At 38.3% G+C, this 19,401-nt stretch overlaps 2 protein-coding genes across 2 annotated transcripts in view; both read left to right on the top strand.

Annotated features, from left to right (window-relative positions):
• Nucleotides 1–1,424: 1,424 nt before the first annotated feature.
• Nucleotides 1,425–3,975, top strand: leap2 (liver-expressed antimicrobial peptide 2). Its single transcript, XM_066681551.1, has 3 exons — nt 1,425–1,650; nt 1,965–2,134; nt 2,547–3,975. The coding sequence occupies exons 1-3, from the start codon at nt 1,576–1,578 to the stop codon at nt 2,587–2,589; spliced, it is 288 nt and encodes a 95-aa protein (XP_066537648.1). The 5' UTR covers nt 1,425–1,575; the 3' UTR covers nt 2,590–3,975.
• A 5,316-nt stretch (nt 3,976–9,291) lies between these two features.
• The window catches only part of phka1a (phosphorylase kinase, alpha 1a (muscle)), a 22,276-nt gene continuing 12,166 nt past the window's right edge, over nt 9,292–19,401 (top strand). Inside the window, 12 exon segments of the mRNA XM_066680258.1 lie at nt 9,292–9,801; nt 12,516–12,674; nt 13,491–13,538; nt 13,810–13,978; nt 15,288–15,370; nt 15,461–15,541; nt 16,306–16,404; nt 18,000–18,146; nt 18,238–18,291; nt 18,407–18,529; nt 18,708–18,803; nt 18,913–19,020. Coding sequence (XP_066536355.1) covers nt 9,724–9,801; nt 12,516–12,674; nt 13,491–13,538; nt 13,810–13,978; nt 15,288–15,370; nt 15,461–15,541; nt 16,306–16,404; nt 18,000–18,146; nt 18,238–18,291; nt 18,407–18,529; nt 18,708–18,803; nt 18,913–19,020 — 1,245 coding nt within the window. The 5' untranslated portion in view covers nt 9,292–9,723.

Raw genomic sequence — 19,401 nt, 5'->3', positions numbered from 1 at the left:
ATAAAATAACAGAGAAACAAGAGACACCTGTGAGCTAAGGTCACATCACTAAGAAGGGGTGTGGCAAGAGATCAGACAGAACCCAACAATCACAATAATGCTGCATTCTGGTGATCATCAGAAGGTTGTATGTACCAGGTGGTTAGGTAGTACATACGACTTCACTGCGTTCAGGAGCTTGACTAAAGATCCACCTGCTGTGGATAAAGTGATTTATCATTAAAAAACAACTAAACGATTTTTGAGTAATAACAAAACTGATCATAATATTTGCCTTTTATCTACAGAAAACATGCATAATTTAACTATTCAAATGCATATTTGCCATTTTCTCCTGGGAAAGAGGTAAAAGGTCACAATATACATCACATCTCGTAAACCCTTGTATCTTCTAGAATTTCGAGTTTACCAGTGGTAAATACGACTTTGTCAGCCATTCGGGTGCAATTCACAAGTCGGAAAAATGGTTTTTCCTAGTTTCCGACATCATTCGAATGCAGCATTAGCACATGATGGGAACAGAAGTAGACAAAAACGGTAAAAAGAGCAAAAAGCAAGATCAGGGAGAAGACTGACACTTTGGTTGCAATGTCTTAGCCTTTGGTGGATTGTCTTTTAGACCTTATGTATTTACTTTTAGTTGAAAATTTTTAATCTTTTATTTGTAGTTGTCAGTTAAAAAAAATCGCCAACATAATGAACAAATCATAGTTTCTTGTGTTTTTATTAAACAAAATGCCAAACAATTTGGTTTTGTCTTGAAATAATGTACCATTGGTTTATGTAAGAAAGATTAATCAGTCTCATAATTTGGTACAATTTTGCAACCCCTTTGGTTTGTCATAACATTTTTTTATAAGAATATAAAAAAACCACAATTAATTTTAAGGTTCCAACCCATTCAAAATGTGATTAATTATGACATGTAAATGTTTCTTAAACTTAGGACTCAAGTATTTATTTGGAAATATCAAGTATATTTTGCCTGAAAAATATTTTTTTGGATTATTTATAAATATTTAGGTCCTCAAAATAGTAAAAAAATGTATGGTGATAAACTGTTGTAGGCTATACAGGTAGCTCTATGCCAATTCATTTAATTTAATGGCATCACAAATACTGAATTTAGAATGGATTATTTTCACATCTAAATTAACATATATTAACTGAGGAGTTAAGGCTGCTAAGGGGTTGAACATGTAAGGTGATTTCACCTATATGGAACAGAATAATCACTTTAGTCCTTATAGGCCTTTTGACAAGCCGATAATATACTTATCAGACCCTCTATTCACTGGAACTCATCTCTCCCTTCATATAACCCTGACTGCATTCCCACTCACAGTCCCAGAGGACCGAGCTTATCCCTCTCGCAAATATTAAGCAAACATGTGATGTCACAAGAGGATACAAAAAGGCAGAGGGAAAGGGAGGAAGAACAGAAAGAGACAGAGTGATTTCAGAGACAGGCAGACTATAAGGCTGTGTAGGTAGCTACATATTGCCTGTATACTCAAATTTGCTGAGTTTGCAGATAGATTTCTGAGAAATTGCATTGTTATTTGGTAACTCAGAATGCAGGAGCAAAGACATTTCAGCAGAAAAGTTGTGGTTGTTTGGTGCCTGGTGCTCAGTGTGCTTGTCCAGCAGGTAAATGTATTTGTTTTTTTCTTTTTTTATATACAAGTTATATCAATTTTAATCTGGTTTGATTTATTAGTCTAATGTTAGTAATCATTTACATTGGCATTTTATGAATGTTCCTAGAACACAATTTTACAAAAGAGAGAAAAAGCTTGACATGTGAAAAAACACTAGATTATTTCTGTTTGGTTAACTAGGCTTTATCTGTGTCAAAGAAAGTTGTCCATATTATTATTATCATCATTATTATTATTAACATAATGCATTCATGTCATCTGCCTTTAAGTACTATACTTGAGCATGTGGATGTGTGGTTCCAGGTGCATTCAAAACCTCTTCCAGAGTTGCATGACAGCTTGAACACTGTGCAGGAAGCTCTGAGGTCACTCAGGAGGTCAGCTCGCATGACACCCCTCTGGAGGATCATGGGCACTAAACCACTTGGGGCCTACTGCCAAAACAACTACGAGTGTTCCACAGGAATATGCAGGTATATTCTTGTTAATGCTCCTGCTGTGATAATTGTTCAGTCATGTTTAAAAAAGTGTTTTTATTATGATTAATATAAATGTATGATTAACAGCACTAATAATCATATTATCAGTTAGCCACAATTGGAAATATATATAAATGGTTCTTTGTCTTGACAAATGGTTCTAGGAAATTCCTTCAGTTAATTTGGAACATTTACATAAAGTAATTAAAAGCTTCCTCATATTCATAAAAATTATTTATTTGTTTGTTTGTTGGTTTGTTTTTGATGAAACAGGCATTGTTTATTTAGGGGAAAAATTTCTATGTCACCAAATGGCACTTTTTGTTTTATATTTGATATATACCTTGAAATTCACTTTGTACTTTGTAAAACAGAAATATCTGTATGTTTTCATTCATTCCTACAGTCGTGGCCACTGTGTCTCCAGCCAACCGACAAAGAAGTCTTAAAAGTGAAAAAAGATTCCTACTTCTCATGCCCAAGTAAAGATGGCGCTCTTACCCCTGCAAGAAACTGTATTTGGTTTGGAGCGAGATCACTGTCTTTTATGTGAGAGCGCAAAAACGACACTAAATCGAACAAGTCAGACTCAACGAGCGCACAGAATCAAGAAAACCGAGCGAAAATATGTGACGTATTTCCTGTTAAAACCGAGAAGCGAGCAGATTTTTAAGAAGCGAGCTCAAATTTTTGAAGCGAGGAAAAATCTGGAGCGCGCGCCGAAAACATTGAAACGAAAGCGCGGAGCTACATCGCTGTCGCTGTTTTCGCTCGGTTTTCTTGATTCTGTGCGCTCGTTGAGTCTGACTTGTTCGATTTAGTGTCGTTTTTGCGCTCTCGCATAAAAGACAGTGATCTTGCTCCATATATTTGCCTGATGGAATATAACATGCAGGGCTTGATTCTGTCAGCAATGTGGGGACAATGTAACAGTCAGTGCAATGTGTGATAAATAAGACATGCAAAGCAATGTAGTTCTGACCAACACATTACAGGCAATACAGAGTGGTCTGAAGATAAAGTTTTTAGGTGGGCATGTTACTCTCAAAATAATCAGTATTAGTTCAATATACTCATGTAAACTCTCCAGTGTATCAACTTAGACCTCATAACCTACAATATATTTTTACAGTACATTATGGTATTGAATATTTATACTCTTTTATTTTGTCCTCTATTTAATAACAAGTTCAGCACATTATATAATCTATGAAGAATATTTACTAAATATATTCTTTATATTAGATTTCCGGTGGTGCTAGTAATGGAGGTTGCTAGAACCTGGTTGTTCCCAGAAGAGTGTCATGAGTGCCATGTGTGGATATAGGCCTGGAAGCACGTTGTAAATACAGACTGTGCCAAGATTCAACCTAAGTGTCATTGAACTACAGATATTCTGTGGCAGAAAAGAGCAAAGGTACCCTCTATCAGCTGAGGGAAGCTATTAATAATGTCATGTTACTCATCAGTTTTCTGTTGTAATATTTTTCAGGGTTTTAAAACATGCCTGTAGTACTTGTGAAAAGTTTCTGTTCATGTAACCACTGATACAAAACAGATATTTGTCATCCATTTTGACTCACATAACTAGGTCTGAATTTTCAAGTGGCCTTCTAAGTTAGAGATAATATATTTATTTTATAATTTGTGTTCTTTTTTTTGTGTGTGTGTTTTGGCCCTTTGACTTTTGATGGCTAATAAAGTTAGATATGCTCTGAAACTGTTTCTTTATATATGTCATCAACAAATCTGTACTGTATGTTTACTTTTTTATGTCCTAACAGGCATGCTGCATGAAATGTTTGAATCTCCACTAATAAAACAAAAACACTTTTATATGACTCTGTGCATCTCTGACTCATAAACATGTGTATATATGTGTACATATGTATATAGCCTCTGCCTTTGTAAGCATTCATTCATTGTCTGAAACTGCTTATCCAATTCAGGGTCGTGGTGGGTCGGCCGGGTGAGCCCACCCAGAGCAAGGCAGGAACACACCACACTGGGTGACACACACTCACACCTATGGATACTCCTAAGTCAACTGCCAACATGTGTTTTTGGACTGAGGAAACCCACGCAGACACAGGGAGAACACACCAAACTCCTCATAGACAGTCACCTGGAGCAGGGCTTGAACCCACAACCTACAGATCCCTGGAGCTGTGAGACTGCGACACTACCTGCTGCTCCACCAAACAGTTCAATATTATAATTTATGCCTGATGTAGTTCTTAATAAGGGGAATAATAATATAACATGTTCATATTAATATACATATCATTATGAAAAGCTTCAGAAGACCAAGAAAAAATATCTATGAAAGACAAGGCCAGACAACACTGTTTCGTGAGCATATAATGCCCTAACACAGCATTTCATGATAAAGTTTCATGCTGTTATGATAATATGGGCACATGGGCTTGGTAGTACCATTGCATCAAAATATTCAAGTTCTCTGTTCCAAAGATGAATGAGACCATTGTTATTAGCAAAATATGTAAAAGCCAAAATCTGTCATGGTATGGGGTGCAATAGTGCACATGGCATGGGTGACTTTCATAAGTGAGAATGTATTGGTAGAGGAGAGACATACGAAGCTATCAAGGAGATATCTTTTCTTGAAAACAAGGGAATTTCATCAAGACAATGCCAGGCCTTGTTCTGCACATGTTTAAAAACGTGGTTTTGTAGGCCTGAAATATTTGTGTATTACTGGCCTGCTTGAAATCCAGATATGTCTCCTCTGGCACATCATGAAGAGGAAAACTAGAAAATGGTAACTACTGACTATTTAGCAGCTGAAGTCTTATAACAAGCCTAATTAGGTAGTGCCACAGTCACACAGCTCCAGGGACCTGGAGGTTGAGGGTTCTATTCCTGCTCCAGGTGACTGTCTGTGAGGAGTTGGTGTGTTCTCCCCGTGTCCACATGGGTTTCCTCCGGGTGCTCCGATTTCCTCTCACGGTTCAAAAACACACACGTTGGTATGTTGACTGACAACTCAAAAGTGACCGTAGGTGTGAGTGTGTGTGTTGCCCTGTGAAGGACTGGCGCCCCCTCCAGGGTGTATTCCTGCCTTGCGCCCAATGATTCCAGGTAGGCTCTGGACCCACATTGACCCTGAATTGGATAAGGGTTACAGATAATGGATGGATGGATATATATTCAATAAACACATTCAATTAACAAATCACAGAAATTAGGTTGTATGATGAGGTCTTCAGATCTTCAGGTGAAGTTCTTCAGCCTTGATCTGATCAAGTAAAGAACTTTTTAAAAAAATCTGCAAATTGTCTAATGTTAACTTTTTTTTAATCCTTTTATTTTTTCCACAATATCTGCATAAATAAAAAAATGAGATTTTATCAAAGTAATTAGGAGGTTACTGGTCTCCTAACTGGCACCATTTGTTCAGTACAGTGTCCTCTCACTGCACTTTAGCACTGGGACCCACACAGGACCCACAAAGAGTCTCAAGCCACTCTGTAAGTGCACACTCAATTTCCAGAAGTGATCTAGAAGAGCACTCCTAGCACACTGCCCTTCTCCACATTCATTTGTAAAGGTCAGCCAAGCACATGCAGTACAGAGGAGGAATGAGTGGTCAGAGATTTATAAATCATACTCGCTGACCCTGCAGCCAGCATAAACCCCACAGGACTTTCAGAAATGCACTCAGGGTCACTTGCCTTCACTTAATGTTTTCTTGCTCAGTTTAGCCTAGCATAATAGGGAGTTTAATTTTTATTATTTTTTCAACATATATGTTTGTCCTTAACAATACTTTTACATATCTAGAGCTATAATGAGGACAGTGGAAATACAGAAGGGATGCAAATTTTGTCTAGTGGCTTCTAGTTACTTTTTCAGTTTAATAGAAAACACATGTACTTGGTGGGTGGCACGGTGTCGCAGTCACACAGCTCCAGGGACCTGTGATTGTGGGTTCAAGTCCCGCTCTGGGTTACTGTCTGTGAGGAGTTTGGTGTGTTCTCCTTGTGTCTGTGTGGGTTTCCTCCGGGTGCTTCGGTTTCCTCCCACAGTCCCAAAACACACGTTGTGGTGTCCATAGGTGTGAGTGTATGTTGTCCTGTAAAGGACTGGCGCCCCCTCCAGGGTGTATTCCTGCCTTGAGCCCAGTGATTCAAGGTAGGCTCTGGACCCACCGCGACCCTGAACTGGATAAGGGGTTACAGATAATGAATGAATGAACTTGGTTTCGTGCAGCATTTTTAATTAATGGACCTTAGAGCTTTCATCAGGCAAATACTTCACTGGTTTAGTTTATAGTGTAATCTGATTCTGCTGGACCAGCCACAGCCAAATTCTGTGTCAAATGGTAAGTGTTTCTTTGTTGATCTGTTTAGGAGCACAACAGGACAGAGTTCCAAGGACATATCAGTCACAAGAACACATTGTATATGCTCTTTCAGTGTTGTTTTCTGGTCATTTTAATAACCTTCTGCTTTGAAAGCAGACTGTTAGCTACATGTTTTCTCTTTTTTTCAAGGCTGCCATAATGTCATAAAGCAGGAATACTTTAAATCATTTTGGATATCTTTTTTCGCAAGCAGGAAACATTCTGGGTGGTTCAGATTTCCTGAACTTTACAACTGTGTTTGCAGTGATGTAATATTATGAGAAATTATATAGGTGTTTTATATATAAAACTCTTATTCAAAGAAGCTAGACAAAGCCTCTTTTTTTCTTTTATTTAATTATTTATTGCTTCATGAGATCAAGTTTGCATCTTTTGCATCTTGCAGAAAAGCAGACATCAAAACCAGACAAAACTATTAGAAAATCAAAAAAACTTGCATGCCTTCCTGTACTTTGACCTAATTTTCCCAAACAGGTTATGAGCTGATATCGTAGTTCCTACAGACAAACTCGTGTTCACTTGTGGCCTTTGATCATTCACTGGAACCTTTATACAACAGACAAAAGGCCAAAGAAAACATTTCCAGTGTCTCCAGTGACTTATATTTGTTGCACTTTTGCAAGTGTTTGTTATTTATTTATTTATTTTTTGCCCATGACATCAGCCTGTGATGGTGTTTGGTGCAACATCCATTTTCCCTGAAAAACACATGAAACATGGATTGATCTGATATAAATGTGTGTGTGTGTGTGTGTGTGTGTGTGTGTGGCTATATATGTCAATGTATAAAAGTGTCTTATGCAGTGCTCATATGAAGGCTCAGAGGTCATGCACATTCAACATTGGTGTCCAGCCTTAACCTGCATGGACTGGTATTTCTCCAGATTTCCCTCATAAAGTTTTCTCATAAAGTGTGAATAAACTACCTGTTTTTGCTTGCAGAGAGCCCTTGGTGAATACTCCTTTTATACCTTTTGTATTAAATGTGAAAGTAATAATGATTTTTATGAATATGCTAAATTTGGTGGTTAAAGTTACAAATGTTTCTTTTAGCATAACCTTCATATACAATATTAGCGTGAAACATTATGGATAGAGAATTGGACCCAAGTTCCACCTGCTGGGAAACATTGGAGTAACTGTACTTCATTATATACTTATGTAATATTTTGAATTTGTACTTTGCCTCAGTATTACTGAATCTGAAAACGTCAATAGCAGATGTAAACGTGTGTGCTGCTGGCCGAGTGTGTGATGCCCTGTGATGGACAGGTGCCAAACGATTCCATATGTAGTTCACTGTATGGGTCATAACATAAATTAATATATATATATATATATATATATATATATATATATATATATATATATATATATATATATATATATATGATAGGGTGAGCAGATCTGAGATGGCGCCTCCGGGGGAGGGGATGGACGACTACTGACGTGCAGACTGACCAATTAAATGTTACAGGGAAGGTTATCGACCAATAACGGTAGCTGTACAGTCAGACCGTCCAATCAGAAGATTTTAGGCTACTTCAACACGCCCCCTTCTCACTCAAGCGAACCAATCGGAGTAGGGAAGGGCGGGACTAGTTTGTGGACGAAACGCTTCTCGAAGTTCTATGTAAGCTCTAGAAAAACAAAATCCCGGACGTTTGTGAAATTCCAATTTTTTTTATCTAAAAAAGAGGACATGTCCGGGTAAAAAAGGACGTCTGGTCACCCTAATATATGACGACAGAACATACTATGTCTTAGTATATGAAGTGGACTATATAGGGAGCATGGATCGATTTGAGATTCAGCCCTAGAGGCTTGAGCAAGTCTGTACATATTCGACAGTCTGTGCTGCCACCTGGTGGGTACTTAATTACACATCCCATATCCTAGTAAACCTAAATCGGTTTGAAAATCTTCTTGTTGTGGGTAGCACCCGCACAAATTTGGTGAATATCTGTCCGATGTTCATTAGATGGCTGATGAACTTGTCTTGTCTTGGGATACATTTTGCAGTCACATCCTTTATTTTCACTTGCGTAAAGCAGTAGCCACAACAATTACAAGACTTTTTTTCTGGCTACATTGCTTTAAAATTGAAATCTAAATGGACATTTTTACATTGACAGCTCATATTCTGAGTAATATTACGCACAGACCATTCTGCACAGAAAAGACAAAATACTTATTACACTGTTTTGATCAAGTGCAGTGACTTCAGCTCCTCGTGCTGCAGACAGTCTCTTTCTTCTAAGATATTTTTCAGTCCCTTCTCTTTATTTCTCACCATCTAATTTATAGCTGTTTATACAACCTTTTCAGTGAGGGAGGTTGTTCAGGTTTCTATTTGTTGTTCTGGTCTCTGCTGTGAGCCTTTATTGCCCCCCCCACACACACACACACACTTAAAGATTATATGAAGTTTTCTTATACAGACAGCTATGTCATGGATATGTAGGCAATTATGTATCTACTATTTTGAGTGACCCAACCTGTTAATTCACGGATTACATTTGATTCTCAAATTTCACTGCCAATTGATATAGAAAGGCAAAATATGATAAATAAATAAATACTTGTTGGTGGTAATGGCTGATTAATTTGCGAATGTATCTCTCTAGTTGCTTAATTTAAGCTGCAGGTTGGTGGAATGCGTAAATGAGTTTGACTTGCTTTACAGAGCAGTATTACAGGCAGAGCTTTAGTGTAGGTGCATGTTTATTCACTGCTCTGTGAACACATCTCTCTGCCGTTGGGTGGATTCCTGGTCGGTGAGCACGTGTCCCTGACCGACTATCACTGACCCTCTGCTGGATTTAGAGTCAGTCCCCGCGTGAACGTAGTTTTAAGCGTCCGGTGCATGTTGAAATACTCGCTGATATTTTGCTGTTGACATTGCCATAAGGAACCACACGAACTTTTAATCGTCAGAACTGACTCTTCCGGAGTGGTTCTCGTGTTTTGTTTACACTCGGTCAGTGGGTAGTGGAGCCATGGCCGATGGTCTCTCAGGAGAGGAGTAAGTTTGTTAATAAAATCGAGCCTCCTCTGACAGCTGGACTTTAGGACCGTGCACTGGTTCACTGTTTCTTTTAGAAGGAGTACGAGCTTCATCTGAAGTGTCTGAGTCTTCAGAAGATGTCGGAACTGGAAGTGTGAAATAACAAAGTGCAGCAGAGGAACTGAGAAAATGAGGAGCCGAAGTAATTCTGGAGTTAAACTCGACAACTATGCGCGGATAGTCCAGCAAACCATACTTCAGTACCAAGTGAGTTACAGACAATCCTGCTGGACACATTTGTTTACCGAATGTGAACGTCCAGTTCCCAATTAACGGTGTGTACGTTGTTATATATCACAGTGGTGGTGGTAGGAACCAGATGTTCTAGAAGTCTAAAATACAACCGTAGCCATTTTTACTTACTGAGCAAATCCACTAAGAAAAGTACACGTTTCTCATGAGTTGTTATTTGAAGCGAAGCACCCACTTCGCTAACTGACCAACTCACTCACGTTTCGGATTGTTCCGCAAGTGCTTTACCTCATCGTCAGTGTGGCTGTTCGTTGTCGTGTTGTGTTCCTTATTCATTATCGTCTGCTACATTGCGACCTGACTAGGGGACAAACATGAAATGTCGACTGTTCAAACTTTATTAATCACTACTACCTCATAAAAATATCCCAGTCTTACTTACTTACTTACTTACTTAGTACTTGACCAACCTCAATGAAATATATGGTGTATAATGTGCTGTGTATATATTGTGCGCTTTAGTGTATTTTGGCACACACCCTAGAGGGGGCGCCAGTCCTTCACAGGGCGACAAACACACCCCTATGGACACTTTTGAGCAGCCAGTCCATCTACTAACGTGTGTTTTTGGACCGTGGGAGCAAACGTGTTCTTGTGATATGTCCTTGGAACTCTGTCCTGTTGTGCTCCTAAACAAATCAACAAAGAAACACTTACCGTTTGACACTGGATTTGGCTGTGGCTGGTCCAGCAGAATCAGATTACACTATAAACTAAACCAGTGAAGTCCATTAATTAAAAATGCTGCATGAAACCAAGTTCATTCATTCATTATCTGTAACCCCTTATCCAGTTCATAGTCGCGGTGGGTCCAGAGCCTGCCTTGAATCACTGGGCTCAATTGAGCCGCCAATCCAACTTTTGAGCCGCCAATCCACCTACAACATGTGCTTTTGGACTGTGGGAGGAAACCCACGCAGACACAGGGAGAACACACCAAACTCCTCACAGACAGTCACCCGGAGTGGGACCTGAATCCACAACCTCCAGGTCCCTGGAGCTGTGTGACTGCTACACTACCTGCTGCACCAACATGACACTCTAGATTCTGAATTAATATTTTAAATATACGTTCATGTAGGTAGTTTGAAAAAATAGACAGCATTCACTTCCAGGAAATTTTTTATTTACAACAGAATCTAATGAGAATCAGACAAATGATCATGCCAGTTCAGATCTGGAACAGTATCATATTAATTTTGGGGTATACAGAGTGAATGAACATAGCTGTGCTAGATGTTTGAAACATAGCAGCAAGAGTATTGCTCTTTATTTTCATCTTTATATGAGTTATGGTCCAAATACTTAGTGCTGAGCCCTTGCATAATAGGAACTTTTTCTGTTAACAAATGTCTTGCTCATTATCAGTTTTCGTTCTGGCTGATGGTGTGGCTCTGTGTGTAGGCCAGCAGAGTCAGTTTTCCAAGAAGTCTTCAGTGGTCATAGTGCATAAGAAAGATCTTCCTAGAACGGGATTAGGACGACATAACTGCTCTCAGATTAAATTTGTGCTTGTGAAGCTGGCCTACACTCGTGTATTAAAACCACTGTCATTTCTAAAAGTGTCTAAAAACATTCAGACTTTTACATTTTTTGTTGCCTTCCTGATGGCTCCCGTTAAGGACTTTGGGCTGATGACCATAGTGAATGTTTCATAGACATACACACTGATGCAAAAAAATATCTATTATGTAGAAATACTTTATTTCAAAATTCTTTTAAAGGGATGCATTATACATCTTTCACTCAAATTCTCTTTTTATTTTTCTCTGGGGTCTTAATGAAACTTGTGTGACATACTTTATTTGAACTAACACAAAGTTCAAACAACACAGATCCATCTTAAATGGCAACCGTCTTAAATGGCAATGTTTAGATAAACATGTTCAAGAGCCTATTCCTTTAAATGAGAATGAGCCATATCTCAGTTCTGTACAAGACCCCAGGGGTGAGTTTTGGTCATTTTCATTATTTCTTTTTCTAAATTCTTGCCATAGACAATCAGTACACATATTTCTTTGAAGCCATTGTGTTTGCATTGCTGAGTTTAAACTCATCTTTGATGTTTCACAAAAAATATGGGTCCAGTGCTGTGTTTGTAGAGACTCAGAAGAGGAGGCTGGACAATTATAAAATGAGTGCACTTTCTATAGGATGCAGCACAAATCAGAATGGCTCATTTTATCCCATGTTTACAGTCTTGAGCATAGTATAGAAACTGACTGTGTTGTTTTATTTCACAGTCTGTGGGTTGGTGTTGCCCAGATCACCAAATTAATGTGCATATGCACTGAGAAGTGTTTTTTTTTCATAATATGTTCTTTTAATTGTTTATTATCAAGCTGATGTCATTATGACTGTTCTATTACCATTTTTGTACATTTTAATATCATCATTTCCCTAGTTTAAGACTGGAACTGAGATCATGGTATTAAGTGTATTGTGAGTGTGATGTTCAAAATAACAGTGGCATAATTTGAAGCATTTTGATTTTGCCCAGTTCAAATACAAATTCACTTATACATTGCGAGTGACCACTTTATCCTGTTCAGGATCACAGTGGGCCAGAGCATACTCACACACCCTGGACAGTGTGCCAGACCATCACTGGGCCAAATCCTGATTAATTCTGATTATTCTTTCCCCATAATTTTTTGTGTGATGTGTAGGACCCCGTAACTGGCCTCCTCCCTGCAAGTAGAGAGCAGCCAGATGCCTGGGTCAGGGATAATGTCTACAGCATCATCTCAGTCTGGGCTCTGAGCCTGGCCTACAGGAAAAATGCAGACCGGGATGAGGATAAAGCAAAAGCCTATGAGCTGGAGCAGGTAACGGACCTATTTCTTTCGCAACTGAGCAGGAAGCTTGATGCTCTGACCAAAACATTGTAACCATCACCATCGTAACAAACCATACATTTGGTCATTGTGAGTTTTGCTTACATCCTCTTTCCATACATTAACTTACAAAACAGGCTGTTCTCTTGCTGCCTGCTTGTTAGTACATGCCTACATATGTGGTTCAAGTAAAGACAACCTGTGAATTGACGACAGGGACATGGGTGACCAAGGCTCAAATCTCTCATCCAATATGTCAGGTATGGTTGGGTACTTGAAATAATAGAACATTTTATGTCATGTTTAGCTTTTAAAAATTCTGTGTAATTTAATGAAATTTTCTCATGCCAAAAATCTGTAAATATTACCAAATAGCTGCTTGAACTGAAAATTGGTAGTCTCTCATTTCTGCTCTATATTGGGAGTGAAGCATTGGTCTAGATATGCTTCTGAAGCAATGAACTAGGCGTGTATGTGTATCATATGTCTCCCTCTCAAGTGCATGTCTTTATTGTATACTCAGTATTGGAACTATCTTTGGAGCCCTGTGACTGTGTATGTTTATCTGAATGTAAACTCCTACTGTAGAGTCGCCTCATGTTACTCTTTTAAAGAGGACATGAAAAGGTCAGAGTTAAAGGTTGTTCTATGCTTTCACATTCATTTTGAAGCTTATGCACTGTATATCCCCATGTTTTTGTCTGTCTTTGTTTCAATTACTCTTATTTTCTCTCTCTTTTTCTCTCTCTTTTTCGCTCTCTCTCTCTCTCTCTCTCTCTCTCTCTCTCTCTCTCTCTCTCTCTCTAGAGTGTTGTAAAACTTATGAGGGGCATACTTCAGTGCATCATGCGGCAGGTATCCCAGAAGCTGTCAGCGAATACACAGACATGAAACATATTGCCATATTTAAAAGCAAGTTAAATGATAACAAACGCTACACTACCAAAGCACGTGGTACCAACCAGAGCGTGTTCTCATAGTGACATGCCATTCTATTTCTTCTCAGTACATCTTACCCTCTTCAAATGTACACACCTTACATACATTGCTTAGTTAATGTGTCACATCATAATGTGTAATATCAGTAATCTAATGAACCGTACGGCTAAACAATTTTGCTCCTCAGCTAGGCAAAGTGGAGAAATTCAAGTACAGCAAGAGTACCATGGACTGCCTCCATGCCAAGTACAATACCAACACCTGTGCCACTGTGGTGGGAGATACTGAGTGGGGCCACCTGCAGATGGATGCAACTTCTCTCTTCTTGCTTTCCCTGGCACAGATGACTGCCTCAGGTTTGATGTTCATCATCACAAGCTTGAGTTATTCTGCATGGACATGACACCTCACCAGTTACAGACTCTTATTCTGTTTTCCTGAGTTTAATCTGTCAAAGATTAGGTGAAGTTGTTGCCCTTACAAAAATGATTCTGTTAAATTAAGAGAACTTTGATTTAAATATATTTTGTAACATCCAAACATGTTCTTTATTTGTATAAGCAAATTTGTTGACGTAGTTGAAGCATTAATATTTGTCATTGTAGAAACAATAAAGATGAATGAAATTGATTGGCATGATTCATTGGCACCATGAGACTGACCAATTTCATTAATTATCCAAATTTATTTAAAAAAAATACTAGCTATATTTAAATGTAACAGTCATGATTTTAATAAAAAACTCTAGCATTTGTAAATGGGTAAAAAAAAAAAAAAAGTGTCTCAGTCCAGTATGCTAGGCATCATTTACACATTAAAGAACCTCAGAACATTGAAAAGCATGAACCAAGATGAGGATTTTTTTTAGTTCCTGGTCCATGTGTGGGTAACATTGTCTTATTTTTGCTGTAGATGGAACTAAATCTAAACTTGGTAGAGCGCTAACAGCATGAAAGAAAAAAGACTGAAAATGCTACAAAAGAACTTGAGTTACAGATGAGTTTCTGTGGAAATCCAGTGAATAAAAACTTACAGACAAGTTAAACATAAATTAAATACAAACAACAATAAACATTGTTCCACCTGAAAAGACATTGAGCTAAAGTACATTCAAAGCCCAGCAGATTTCTAATGTTCAACAAGCGCAGAGCTCATATTACTTCTGTTCTTCAGCAACTCAGCAACAGGATTCCTGTTGAGTCTAAAATTAAATTCTGATTTCTTCTTGTAACTTTTAAGGCTCTACACACGCTGGTTCCTACATATCTCTCTGATCTTATTTCTTCATATTGTCCCCCTAGTTGTGTTAGATCTTCTGACTCTGTATTCTTACTATCCCTTCTTTTAGACTTTCTTGATCGGTGGTAGATCTTTCAGTGTTGCTGCCCCCAAATTTTTGAACTCTTTTCCTAAACATTTATCTTTTCTTCTTTTTGTCCTTCATAATATTTTTTCTCTACAATTATAGTGTCCTTGAATTTGTTAAAGACACTATATAACTTGCATTAATTGAACTGATATTTACAGCCACACATTCTGAATGACTTAGGAGTTTTTATATGTATATATATATATATATATATATATATATATATATATATATATGCTTGGGTGAAATGAGACTTGGAGTGGAGTTCATCATTTGGTTTTATTTGTACTCTTCAGGACTGCACATCATTTACACTCAGGATGAAGTGGATTTGGTCCAGAATCTGATTTTTTACATTGAGGCTGCATACAAAGTGGCAGTAAGTCTCTTAACGTGACTGTAAACACTAAGTTAAGTATCTTTAACATAGTTTAACAAGTTTGCCTGATAATCTGTATCTTTTTCACAGGATTATGGAATGTGGGAGAGAGGAGACAAGACCAATCAGGGAATCCCTGAGCTTAATGCTAGTTCTATTGGCATGGCTAAGGTGAATTTATATTAGATATGGTTTAGTCACTTTGAGTAATGCACACTTTGTTTTATTTATAATAACATCACTGTTGAAACACAATGCCACAATGCCTTATATCTGAAAGGGTATTTGTTGTTGATTATTTGTTTCTCCAGGGAGACCATTATATTAGAGATCATATGTTTTCTGTAAAATAGAGTTTTTGAAACCTTACCATGTACAAAATCTATGTTCCTATCTTGGTATGTGTTTCTTTTCTTTTCTTTCCTTTTGAAAATTGGAAGCATTTTCTCTGTATTACTTTATTAGCCTCTTCTGTTTTCATACTCTTTTACTGTTCTTGCTGTCTCACATTTACACACTCACCCCGCAAAACACACACAATGATTTTTTCGTCTCTGTGCTGAGCAGCTGAGAATGCAGCTGAGGTGGCATGTGAGTAGTCCCCATGTGTCACTTCCATGTACGTAAAACTCCCATGACACTGTCACTGCTGACCTAATATAACCCCTCCTCTGGAGTCCCTGCCAAAATCCCTTTTGCACAAGCTCTCCTGCCAACTATTCTTCTTTCCATTGCATAGTCAGTTATTGTGACTGCTCAGGTCTGGCACTGAGCTTGTGTACTGCTACAGTGAAATATGACTTTGGCACTCCAAAGGCTGGCATTCTATTCAGCACTCTGTTCAGTGGACATAGAGTGATTGTTACATTTATCTTTGTTCATGACCCAAGATCTGTATTTGAGACAGTACGCGAATGAACTCTTTGTGTCCATAGGCAGCGCTAGAGGCCCTGGATGAACTGAATCTGTTTGGTGCTAAAGGAGGACCCAGCTCAGTAGTCCATACTCTACCCGATGACATTCAGCACTGTCAGGTAATCCCCGAAAAGATGTGAACACACTCTCAAGTGGTTATAGAACATAGGCAAATTTGTTTCTTTCCAATTGTTTCTTGTACTTGAGTACAAGTGATACTGAAATAAACTAATCAATAGTAAGATTAAACCCATGCCTATTATTGTCCCCCTCATGCTACCAAAAACAGCTCTGACCCATTAAGGCATGGATTGTTCAAGATCCTTTCAGGTGGTCACTGATATCTGGCACTAAAACTTTTTATCTGGCACTAAAACTTTTTATCTGGCACTATAAGCTTTTTGTTTATTTTTCATTACACTTATATAGCACCATCTAAAAACGCAAATACACATTCACTTACACATAGAGACATTTGTTCACACACTCATTTACTCACACACCAGGACAGTGATTAGAGAAGCCAGTTCAGCTAACCTCCATGTTTTTGGACTATGGGGAGGAAACCGGAGACCCCGGAGAAACAATATATTTCAGCCTTGGTTGGCCATGACCATGATACTATTTATGTCACCTATCAAAAGGTTTACGTTGTGGATGTTTTGTATGTACAATTTCTGGACTATAACTTTAAAGAACTTTAGAATAAACATTACAACTTTGCTCGTTAAATGAACAGGGTGCCAATTTATCACTGTGGAAGCAATCTGAGCACCTGGAGGAAACCCACACAGACACAGGGAGAACAAACCAAAATCCCAATGCTGTGTGACAGCAACACTAGCTGTTGTACCACTGTATCACCAGGAAAGATGCAGCCTCACAATAAGCACAACTCAAATTTGATTTTGAATTTCATACGTTTAAAAAAATACATTTGTTTTTTTAATAAAACAGATTATTTTAATTTTACTGCCAAACATTTCTTTGCTGTCCAAAGAAAAACTCCAAAATTTGTATCATCTGATCTGGAGAGAAAGCTCCTTCGTGTTAAGAGCCAGTTGGGTTCAGCCGTCTGATAAGGATGCCTCCTGGATGCCTACAATTGGAGGTATACCAGGCATGTCCAATTGGGAGGAGGCCCCTTCCTCTGGAGGGATTACATCTCCCATCTGGCCTGGGAATGACTGAGGATTCCGCAGTTGCTGGAGACAGAGATGCCTGGCCTTCTTTGCTCGCCCTGTTGCCACTGCGACCCTGAAATGGGCTAGATGAGATAAGATGAGACTTTTATTGGAAGTCAATATATAAAAAAAATGTATTTAAGAAATTTTGGAGCATTTCTTTTGGTCCATTCATCGTGACATTTTCCCTCATTGTGAAGGACAGCTGCTGTGTTCAAATGATATAGTAAACCAAAAGTTGAGATGCATGTTTTTCTTTAGAGAGCAAAGATATGCATTTCTGTGATATTAAACTTTTCATAAAGATTTAGTAGGAATTTCTTTTGGCATACAAACAATGCGACATATCATGACCCTTTTATTCTCTATACTTAATCTCAAAATTTCAATTTCTGGTTCCTTATCATGTCTGTGGAAAATATGTTTGTTTAGAATGAACTATAATATGCACTGTTGCATTCCATGTGGATTTGCTTTTTTTAATTCTTGCATCATGCTGTTATTTTGACTGGCATATGTCTTTTCTCCAGTCCATTCTTAACTCCATGTTACCGCGGGCTTCCACTTCAAAAGAGGTGGATGCTGGCGTCCTTGCCATAATCTCTTACCCAGCCTTCGCTGTGGAGGACATGGAATTAGTCAATATCACCAAAGAGGAAATAATTTCTAAGCTACAGGTGGGACCTGCAGTTCCTTTACTTAAAGTTATCTGGAGTGTAAGTTATTTTTGCTCTCATCATTTAACTTTTGTATCGTCGTTTTCTGTAGGGACGATATGGATGCTGCAGATTTCTTAGAGATGGTCATAAAACACCTAAAGAGGTATCATTTATTTATGACTGCTTGTTAACATCATAAAAGCATAGCCATGGTCAACTTCTGCAAGTATGTCATGTATGTTTCTCCTCTGGTAAATACTAGTTGTGTTCTTCTGCAGGATCCCAATAGACTCTATTATGAGTCTGCTGAGCTGAAATTGTTTGAGAATATAGAATGTGAGTGGCCACTATTCTGGACCTACCTTATCCTAGATGGCATATTCATAAACAGCCCTGAACAGGTACAAAGCACTTTACAACCTTAAACAAATAAAAAGAAAGTTTCTTGCTTATGTATTCACTTAGCCAAGACATGTTTGGTGTCAAAACCTTTACTCTTTAGATGTTGACTTGAGCTACAAGAAATGCACAGTGGTTAAAATAACACTCCACTGCACTTTTTGAAATCTGTCTCCTCAGGTGCAAGAATACAGAGAGGCATTAGAAGGTATAATGATCAAACAAAAGGATGGAATACGTCTGATGCCTGAACTGTACAGTGTACCTCCGGATCGGGTAATGTGCATCTACTTCAGCAGATCACTTTGTGGTAAAACCTTGGATGGACTCTTTCATTAACGTTAGCAAATAAATGTGTATTGAGGCATGTGTGTATGTTTTTCAGGTGGATGAAGAATATGTAAACCCTCACTCTGTGGAGAGAATTCCAATGGGCAAGTGTCCTCTTAAGTGGGGACAGTCCCTCTACATTCTGGGAAACCTGCTGGCAGAGGTGAAAACTATATCAGATCAGAACTGTAATATTATTCACGCATTTATATCCCTTTTCCAAAGTTTTTTAAAAAGAGCTAATACTTTAAGCAATCTAAATGTTTACCCTATAATCCGCAGATTGTGGCTTTAGTCCCTGGCATTAGGCTGCATTCGAGTTGAACTCGGATGTCTGACTTTCCAAATTCCAAGTTGGATATTTAAACTGGAAATCCCCACAGGTTGGATTTCCTCCTTGGAAAGTCAGGGTAGCCTCACCATCCCTGAGTTTAGAATTCAATATGGCCACCCCACATATCAGCAGTGTTTGTCAGCAATAGTTTCACCCAGTTTACTAGCACTGCTAATTTCTATTTATTATAATAAACCTCTTTATGTGCCA

The sequence above is a fragment of the Hoplias malabaricus genome, chromosome 9 (assembly GCF_029633855.1).
Source record: "Hoplias malabaricus isolate fHopMal1 chromosome 9, fHopMal1.hap1, whole genome shotgun sequence".
Classification (NCBI taxonomy): domain Eukaryota; kingdom Metazoa; phylum Chordata; class Actinopteri; order Characiformes; family Erythrinidae; genus Hoplias; species Hoplias malabaricus.
The sequence above is the reverse complement of the archived record's forward strand: the minus strand, read 5'-3'. Positions and strand labels throughout refer to the sequence as shown.